At 40.8% G+C, this 10,670-nt stretch overlaps 1 protein-coding gene across 1 annotated transcript; it reads right to left on the reverse strand.

Annotated features, from left to right (window-relative positions):
• Nucleotides 1–534: 534 nt before the first annotated feature.
• On the reverse strand, nt 535–1,495 carry LOC110312124 (keratin-associated protein 26-1). Its single transcript, XM_021185675.1, has one exon. It carries the CDS (start codon nt 1,438–1,440, stop codon nt 796–798), a length of 645 nt encoding a protein of 214 aa, XP_021041334.1. The 5' UTR covers nt 1,441–1,495; the 3' UTR covers nt 535–795.
• Between the last annotated feature and the right edge of the window lie 9,175 nt (nt 1,496–10,670).

A 10,670-nucleotide genomic window follows, 5' to 3' on the forward strand; every position in this document is an offset into this window, starting at 1 on the left:
TATTTCCAGCAGATGGAGAAGGTCGAAGTGTTCTTGACAATGGCATAAATAAAATGGCGATGATTATTTTTAAAAGGATACATTTATGAGACACCATATGTCAGACAAGGGTGTGGGTATACAGTACTTGCAATACTAAGTAGAAGGGGATAAATTGAGAGACGAAGCCAGGGCAGCGGCATCAAAGGAAGCACTTATGTCTTATGGGATCAGATCAAAGGGAACAACCTAGGCTCACAAGGAAGATTACTGCAGGGTTTGTAGTTAGAGAATAGTCTGGAGGATGTGTGTGCAATAGGAATCAGAGGTCAGAGATGAGAGTTGAGCTCTCCTTTTGACCCTAACTTTGAGAAAGGTCATAGTTTGCTCCCCCATATTGTTCTGAAGCCATTATCCTCCTAAATAATAAACCATTGCCTAGGTTATCAGGTAGCAAATACAATAGAACATCCCCTGGCAACCAGGTGAGGCTGCTCGTTCCTGCATTACAATGAAGTCATGAACGAAAAATCAACGCACTAGATTCTTAATTCTGAATTAATCTCATTTATTATAGCGTGGATCACATCAGGTACACAGTTCTCCTGCCTAAGCAACACTAGCAGCAATAGAAGCAGGGATTTTTACAACAAGGGAAAGATAAAAGCAAGTCACAGCGTGAAAGGAACAGTTTGCATTAACATAGACACAGTGCGAACAAGAAAACGCAATCGCTACTCAGAAAGAAGCAAACTGCCAGAGTGTTGCAATTTTTATCCTGAGTCTTCATCATTGCTTTTCACTGGAACAAGGAAGCTACTGGCCTCCTTGTGCAGAGCAAGAAGGACGACAAGTGCCAAACACAGGGATCGATGGTTGGCAACCACCGCAGGCAGGCTGCAGAGGTCTCAGGCTGTTTGACACAATGTGAATGGTCTGAGGGCCGTAGGTCACACAACCTGAAGGCCTGCATCCATAAGTGACAATGCCCAGGGGTCGGCAGCTATTGGAGGCACAAGGGAGTGGGCGGTATCCACCGGACACACAGCTTACAGGACGGCAGTTGTTCATGAAAGGACTCACTGGCCGGCAACTGCTAGATACATAGCTCACGGGCCTGTAGGATGCTGGGAAGCAAGAGCCAGAGATGAAGGAAGACGCAGGAATATAGCCAGATCCTTGGCAGTGTCTGGGCACACAGTATGCCGAAGAGCAACAAGAGTTTTCAAAGCCGCTGGCTTCACGGCTGGGTGGCTGGCCACTGAGAGGTTCTGCAAAGGTCTCTGGGCAGTTGTCCATGAACCAGGTGTGATCTTGACAGCTGCTGGGGACGCAGAAGACCTCGCCACAGCCCATGTTTGTAGAGCAGAGGGCAACGGAGTTGCTGGCTGGGATGTGGCAGGTATTTCTGAGCGATCCAGAGCTGCAGTTGCCGGAGGAGCAGTTGTTACGGCTAGCCATAGTGAACTTGAGAGAGTGGTAGTGGTCTAAGAGCAGCTGGGAGCACGTCAGGAGTGAGTCTGACCCTCATTCGTCTTGTCCCTTTATATATTCTCAGAGAGTGGCAGTTCTTTCTACAGACTCATCTTCCTTGTTGTCTGAGGCTGCATCTGAACTCTCTCATACCCAGGAAGTAGCGCTCCTGCCTCCCATAAAACTGGATGATCCCTAAAATACCTTCCATCGATTGAGTATAACCATAAATCAGTGTGTCTGGGTTTTCATAAGGCCCCTGGTAAAGTTATCCAACCCAAACAGACACTTTGTAAAGTTATGGACTCAGTACAGTTCTAGTCACCAGAGCACAAATATTTTTCTTAGAATTCTCCCTTGGAATTGTCTTTGAAATTTGAAGCAAACTACTTTGAATAGTGGCAAACTACACATAACTAGCTGAGAAGTAATTTTATTCTCTTTGTAAAATGGGTATATATATATATATATATATATATATATATATCTCAAGAGGTTTGCAGACGAAGATAAAAAAATCTTACAACTTTTATGATGAAAAGAATTTTAAAGGCCATCCTGGGAAAGACTCCTGCATGTTTCCCTTTATTTCACCATCTGAATAGAAAATGGTTTCCCATGAAAATATGTTTATTCAGAAAATGAGTGCTCGCTTCATTAAATTCTATAGATGAATAAACAGTCATTTGAGATTGTGCTTTGCCTGTGATGGTTTAGAAATGTAGGTAATGAGATGTCATTCAGTTAAAACGATCGACTCCAGGTTGAACAAGAGCAAATTCATAAAGAGGGTTGGACAAAATGGCACTTATCATGAGTCCAGCAAACATATATTTCAGTGTCATTCATATTACCACTGAAATCCATCATTCTAGGTAAGAAGAAGAAAACCTTTTATGATGAGCATGGCAGTATTTATTTCCTACATCTGATCTCAATTTCCAAAAGGGATTCCAGGCCTTGGTTGGTATAAGTTCTTACATTAGAGTATATGCAAACTTTCGCTAAGTTTGAATACTTTGAAGGCTATTTAAAAACTTGTATGTCTATGTCTCTACTTATGTGGTTTAAATACATGGAAGTGGCCAGTCTCCACGATCCACTGCCGTTTTCACAGACTGGCATATCCAGTACCTCCAGTGGCTATTTTAATGGGAATTTAAATTATCTGTCAAATCTCAATTCCATTCCCTTTGGCTAGAAATGCAATTTAAATCACAGCACTTTCTTCTATTTTAATGTTCAATGGTCATGGCCACACTTATCAAGTCTCTCTCTGCCCAGGAGAGTAGAAAATATGAACTAGCACATTGGTTTCTCTGCAGCAATGCAGGTCTCTTTTACCAGGAGGGATATGCGTGAAGATAAAGCCATATAGGCTCTGAGGTCTTAAGCTTATGTGCTAAATTGAGCTCAGAATATGAGGTAGGAGCCATTACTCTTTGACAGTCTGTGCCTGCTGTAATTAAGGAACCCATTCTAGGACCTCATCCCCAGATAATACTTTGTGTGCAGTAGTTGGAGTCTTCTTGTGCAATCTTGGACACATCTGCTGAGTGGCATTAGTAATAGGTACAGCCATATTTAGGTTAATGTTTATCAAATTTATGTGTTGACGCTCTTTATGTGTGCTTATCTCTAATATAACCAAGAGCCCAGCACCTGTGTCATGAGTCCACCACTGAGGCATATACATGCTCATGGGTTCGGTATGTGTTCTATGTATGGGTATTTTTTTACCTAAAGGGGAATGTTACAGAATTATAAATAATTAGAACTTAGTCAGTACTTCATGAAATATCTGGTGGCATGGTCATGCATATCTCTGATGTCAATTCATAATATAATTTTAGAAGGCAAAATATTACTCTTTTAAGTATTTGTATCTGAAATACAGAACATTAACATAATAGACATAAAGAAAAGGGTATAAACACAAATTCCTCCATATCTCCAAACATTTTTATTTAATATTCTAAAATGGAATCACAGAGAGATGAATACACACACACATTATATATATATATATATATATATATATATATACACATACACACACACATATATATATGCTTTCATCTAACAACTACATAAATCTGGGAATTAATTAATTTATGTATCCCCTGCCACTGTCAGTATCACTTTTACCTACAAATATACACACAAAATACCAGACATTCAGAAAATATGAGTCCTGAAGGTTATTCCTATGTCCTAACAGCTATGTTACTATCAGAGTGTATTTGGTCCAAATATCAAGCACCTTACCTGCAGGCTCCTATAACTTACAGATAAGCAGGCTTATATCACCCTAGATTCCAGAGAGTCCACAATAATGAGAAATCATGTACTCCACCAAATTAACACATATTGTAGCTTTTTATCCAATGATCAGGGCCTTACCACTCCAGGGAAGATTGTGAATATTTCTATCTTAGATGAACAATCCTTGCCACACTCAACCATGAAAGTGTGCCAAGACAAGAGACACCCCGATTATTTCACACATTTGTTAGTTTAGAAAATATCAAGTATTTCAGACATATACCACAGAATAAGAGAAACAATAACAAAAGATAAAAATGGTTCTTGTCCCAGGGACCCTTCATCAGTGGACAAGACAGAGCCCTATAAGTCTATAAGTCCCCCACAAGGTCTATAAGTGATGTGATGTACAGAGAAGGCAAGGAGAATCCATTATGCTTGATTAAAGTTGACACATTGTACCAACTTTTATGGATAGAAAGACAGGGCATAGGAATCTGGAAAACAAGGAAACAAGTCAGACAGTAGAAATACACATAAACACCAAAAAAATTGACAACAGGATTTTTTGACTGGAAGATTCCAATGGTGTCTCTAAATTTCAACTGGCTTGCTAGGTGTCTTTGTGTTAGTAGGTAATGAAGTAATGTTCTTTACTAAAGGAATAACTACCAAGTATCTGTTTTTAGAAAAGGGTGATAATAGTAAAGGAAAGGGTAGACTGGAAAGTGACCTATGATGTCTTTCCGTTTTCAGGCCTCTATGATCATGCATTTCATCTATTCCTAATTCTATAATCCATGCCATCATTTACATTGCCCTTTGTGAATCCCGTATCTGTGACTCCTAGCCCACTGTCTCCCATGCTACCTGAATGTTGGATTTAGAATTGGACCCTGACGTTAATTACATCATGAAACTCTACCCAAAACAAAACTGGTTTCCAGTTGCCTGCACAGAACAAGCCAGGCACTTGGCCAACCTCTTCCTGCTTCCCAAAGACTTGCAGAGACATTCTTGGTTTGCCTGCTCCTGTCTAGAATCACATCGCTTCCTCTTTCCATGTCAACTGCTGGATGATTACCACTCCCATCCTGTACTTGGGGATAACTGCAATTTTATTGACTCTAAGTAATTTAGCTCCTTTTTCATAATTACTTTTCTCAGACCATTCCTGCCAAACTGGATTTCTCTGGTCTTTAACTACACATAATCACCATCCCTTTAACTTCCTTTTCAAGCTGGATTGCTCAACTCCCTGCCGCCTGTGTCTACCTGGTTTCCTCTGTTGTATGCACTGCTCTCTGTCCTAACAAATACACACACACACACACACACACACACACACACACACACACACACACACACAATGCAGCTACTTCTCAAGTAAAACACTGCCCATCTTATTTCTTAACTGTAATATAGGACCTGCAGTGACTACCACTTACTGTGGCCTTCCTATTATTATCACATACCAGACACTATTTTATATGTTGTACACTTATTATTTAATTTAATTCTCACCACATTCCTACTTGAATAGGCATGATCACTATGGGGGAACTTAGTCTATTGGCAATAAATATTTCTAATGAGCATCATAGAAATCACGAAATATGACCTTGGTTTTCTTTAGCAAATAAAAGTTAACATTTACTTGTGTAACAATCTCTTTCATGTACTCCATTTTTATATATACCTGGGAAATTAATTTACTAAGAATATAACGAACTTGAAAACAGGAAGAAAGTGTCTCCCTGTTTGAGAAACTTATACGTATCATAAGCACTGTTTGTTCCTTAAGTCCACCTATTATATCTCTGTCTCTTTCTCCTCTCTCTCTCTCTCTCTCTCTCTCTCTCTCTCTCCTGTCCTCATTAACACCCATGCTTAAATTGTTATTAAAACTGTTCCTTGGTGAACTTCAACTTGCCTTAAAAAAATAATAAAACACAGAAAGAAAGCAGGAGGGATTCATAGTTTTTGTCCTGTTTCTCATCTGCATATTCTAATATTTCTGCCAATAGTCACCTTAAGCTTGGCTTAGAGAAGCATCACATGACCTACTTAAAGCACCTCCTGTTCTGTGTCATGTATAAAAATCACTGAACTGTGTCCGGTCACACAGTGCACACCCTACCCAGCACTTTGTCAGAATTTGGAGTCAGTTTTTCAGGATATAGTGTATTATTAACTGAATTTTTGTTGTACTTACTATAGCACTATTAAGTACAAAAGCTAGAGTTTACACCAAATATGGTGGAGATTCATACTTTTGTTTCTAATTCCTCCACATACACTAATGTGTTCCACAGGATATACAAAGCCTGCTCGGCTTAAATCACACATTCTCTCATAATTTATTAAAGACACTAAAGGTAGAGTAACTATTTTTTCCATTCTCATAAGTAAACCCTTGAACTGTGTTCTTTGGTCGAGAATAGGTCTTGAATTTTTTTATTTACTTATATGCTGATTATATTAAATGTAAAGGGCTTTTATTTAAAATTTTCAGTTTTTTCCCAAGACAAACCTGAGAAATAGGAACTGTATGTGGTTAACATTTACAATCTGTTTTTTTTTTATTCCACATATCCACTGTAAAGATGCAACAGCAATCAAGCAAACCATTCCTATTACCCAGTAAGCATTTTTGTTTTTTAAAGGTTATGCTTTAAGAATTTAATAGATGTCTTTTAATCATTCCTCCCTAGTTTCCCATGCTAGTCCCCACAAACTCTCTCATGGTGTCCCCCTCCTAACCTCATGTGCTCTTTTTGTGTCTTCCTGTGCCCAACCTCACTGTGACTGCATAAGAGATCCTGAACACATTCTAACTAACATCTATGCATTTTACCAACCACCTAGGCCTGTACAACCAATACTCTGAAAATTACTACTTTGAAGGAGACAGTTTTGATTCATGTATGTGATATTATTCAGTGTACATATTTCTGCAAGGTCATATGATCCCACTATAGGAAAAGCTTAGTAAGGGCAGGGAGCTTTCTATAGTGTTTGCTCTAACTAGCATTATGAGTCTTCAATTAGTTCAAACTCAAATTCTATTTCCTAAGGAACTCTGTTTCCTACTGGGTAGCTTCCATGTATTTATTATGTCAATTTAATCTCTAGTAGTTTTAATCGATTTGCTCTTATTGGTTTCCATCTGGCTAACCTCTCCAGTGGTAAAAGAATGTGTTAAGTCCCCTAGTGTACTTGCATTGTTAACCAAAAAGCCTGAGGTAATCAGTCTTCAGGTTCCCCCTTTTTGTGACATATTCTATTCTTTGGGCCTGCATATCCCACAAGGATACTAGGATTAAAGAGGCACACAGAGAGCCTCTGCCAGAGCTTGACAAATACAGAGGCAGATGCTCACAGACAACCAGAGCAGAGGTCCCCTATGGAGGAGTTGGAGAAGGGACTGAAGGTTTTGCAGCTCTGTGGGGTTGGGGGGGGGGACAGTGTCAACAGCCCAGATACCCGGGGGCTCCCTGAAACTGGACTACCAACCAAAGAATACACATGAAGGGACATGTGTGCTGTTTGCATATGTGACAGAGGATGGCCTTGTTGGACATCAGTAGGAGGAGAGGCCCTTGGTCCTGAGGGTGCTATATGCCCCAGTGTAGAGGAATGCCAGGGTGGGAAGACAGGAGTGGGTGCGTGGGTGGGGGAGCACCCTCATCGAGGAAGGGGGAGGGGAGATAGGATAGGGGGTTTCCGAGGGGGAGATCTGGAAAGGGGAAGACATTTGAAACGTAAATGAAGAAGAAGAAGAAGAAGAAGAAGAAGAAGAAGAAGAAGAAGAAGAAGAAGAAGAAGAAGAAGAAGAAGAAGAAGAAGAAGAAAGAGGGAGAAAGAGAGGGAGAGAGAGAGAGACAGAGAGAGAGGGAGGGGGAGAGGTGAGGGAGAGAGGGACAGAGAGAGAGAGGGAGAGAGACAGAGGGAGAGACAGAGGGAGAGGGAGAGACAGAGGGAGAGGGGGAGGGGAAGAGGAGAGGGGAGGGGAGAGGGGAGAGGGAGAGAAAGAGGCACGTGGGGTAACGTCTGGCATGCCATCAGTTCTGGAGTTTTGACAAGTCATGGCTGTCTTAGAAGAGAGCACCAAAGAACCTTATAAATAACTAGGCAAATCTGAGGGGATTTCATTGGAATCAATAGTGCTCACTTTGAGCTGGGCGTGGTGGCGCACGCCTTTAATCCCAGCACTCGGGAGGCAGAGGCAGGCGGATTTCTGAGTTCGAGACCAGTCTGGTCTACAAAGTGAGTTCCAGGACAGCCAGGGCTATACAGAGAAACCCTGTCTCGAAAAAAAAAAAAAAAAAAAAAAAAAAAAAAATAGTGCTCACTTTGACTAATCGGAGACAATATATACCCCTTCCATTTATTGTCTGTTAATAATAAGGAATCAAGGAGATGATTAATACTCAATTCTTGAGGAAGAGGTGCAAAGGCAGCTGAAAATCAGTGTTCAGGGTAAGCATCTTTGTGTTAATCAGCTTGCAGTTTGCCACATCAAATTACTAATTCAAAGATTTACCTGGATTGGTAGAGGGTACCTCTGGGAGGATTAAGGAGATCTTTCTGCACATGTGCTGATCTCAAAGTGTGGAAGATTCATCATTGGAATAAACAGGGTCCAGTGACATTGTTACTCAACAGTGACATTGTTTAAGCTTTCTATGGTTCTCTTGGGGACAGGTGTCAGTGACCTTCTTCCGGTGAAGGATGGAAGGGAACTGTCTGTCCATCTCTCTGGTTTTAGCTTGAATGTAAGTTAGCTTGGGAAAGGACTCTAGCAGTTATATTGAAACTGGGTGACTAAATTTTCTGCATGTTGAGGTACTCTGTGCTTGAGAAAAATGCAAGGTGAACAGGAACAACAAACGTGCTTCTTGCTGTGTGTCTGTTAACACCCAAAAGGAACAAACCTGGTGCTGCAGCAAAGTAGGACCTGTGAGTCAATTCATTGTTCTCTCACATAAACATTTACGATGTTGCTAATGTCCATGGGATGACAAGAGGACTGAAAATACTAGAGGTTTGATGTAGAGCTGTTAATGGGTGTTTAAAACCTGGGACAAGAAACCAGTACTGCCTCCCCTCCCCTCCCCTCCCCTCCCCTCCCCTCCTCTCTCTTCTCTTTCCCTCATGCATTAGCCACTGTCAGACGATGATGCCTCATATTATCTCCTTGTCTACTGAGAATGTATCAGCTTATTCTCAAATATACTGGGAGATTTCGAAGAAAGAAATGCAGAACTTGTGTTCTTTGGTTACCACTGCCTAAATACACGAGTCAGTTAGCCAGTTCAGAACATTTATGCCCTTGTTGTTGTGTGCCCATACTTGCCCACCAGTAATTTACAAAATGGATTCTCCTGGTGGCAAAAAACAACTACATATCAAGAAGTGACAGTGCCTGTGGAACCCTTTGAGCCACAAGTCACTTGATGATTTTTTTTTTTTTTTTTTTTTGCTGAACCTTTGGCAAACAGAGGCAGCCTCTGTCTCCTGAATGATACTGGAGTTATAGTAATTTTACTGAGCCCTGAGACTTCAAGAATGGATTGAGTACAGTTTACTAATGGCAGACTCTGGGTGGTCAGTTGGCTGGAGCATAGACACGTTCATCAAAGCAGTGCAGGGTAGAGATAATGATTGGATGCTGTCGGGAGAAAATGTTCATCAGGAGGTAGTTGCATTCTGGTTTCTAGTGAAGACCCACCAATTGCTTCTGTTTTGAATTATCTTTTCCAGCATGCTTATGAAGTAAATAGGACAATAATAGTGTTTTATCTCTGGGGCAAGTGCCAGGCATACAGCTTATTATCGTATCCATGGGCCAGGGCTTCTGTAAAACAGGACATTGTGAATGCAGCTGCACCCGGCCTGGAAGAACTGGGGCTCATGGAACAGCAGCAAAGGCTAATACCATGGCTTCTGCTGCTGCCATGAACAATAGCCATCTCCTTCTCTGACAGAGTGTCTCATGTCTACTGCTTGCATTTGGGAAGCTGTGACGGGTTACCTTGTTACCACACACATGGGATAATGTCCCTGACTTTTCACAGTTCCTAAAGTCCGTTCTTTCCCACAGACGGATGTTTGCTCCTTGGAATTATGAGACACCTCTCACTTTCATCATTATAAGGGCTTGATTTTATGTTATTTTGACAAGTTTTTAATAACAGAAATATAAGTAGTGATATAATAGTTATAGTAACAAATAACAATGGAGAATTTCTGAAGAGATAACTAGTAATAATATTTAAAGTTATTAGAAGATAAAGAAACAATGCCACCTTGAAAGTACATCTGACAGGCTTAAAGGGTATTGAAAGAAAAGGAAAGGGAAATAGATATGAGCCACCGTCTGCTTAACAAATTGTCTTAAGGGTAAGACACAGAGCAATAAACAAGCTGATCATATTTGTATATGTGGGGGAAGGATGTGTGCGCAATTGTGTATTTGTGTGTGTGTTTATACACTCATGCACATGTGTGCATTGTGTGTGTGTTTGTGTGTGTGTGTACTAGTGATCATGTGTGAATTTGTGTTTGTGTGTGTGTACTCATGCACATGTGTGCATTTGTGTTTGTATGTGTGTACTTATGCACATGTGTGCATTTGTGTGTGTGCACTCACACACATATGTTCATCTGTGTATGTGTGTGTCTACCTGTGCCTGTGTATATTCATAAGCCAGAAAAGTATGGACTGATTTCCCATTCAATCACTCTCCATCTTGTTCCTTTGAAAGAGCATCTCTCACTGAACCTGGAGCCAGGTTGGCAGCCAGCAAGATCCAATAATTATCTGGTATCCATGCCTCCCACCTCCCCACTTTTGAAAACACAATAGTACTAGGGTTGCAGGTGTGTGTGTGTGTGTGTGCAATACATCTGATTTTTATTTAGGAACTGAAAGTTATGAGGGATTATTG

The sequence above is a fragment of the Mus caroli genome, chromosome 16 (genome assembly GCF_900094665.2).
Source record: "Mus caroli chromosome 16, CAROLI_EIJ_v1.1, whole genome shotgun sequence".
NCBI classification, from domain to species: Eukaryota; Metazoa; Chordata; class Mammalia; order Rodentia; family Muridae; genus Mus; species Mus caroli.

Bases quoted from the DNA above. Each gene is read 5' to 3' on its own strand.
- LOC110312124 (XM_021185675.1), bottom strand. From the start codon at position 1,440: ATGGCTAGCCGTAACAACTGCTCCTCCGGCAACTGCAGCTCTGGATCG.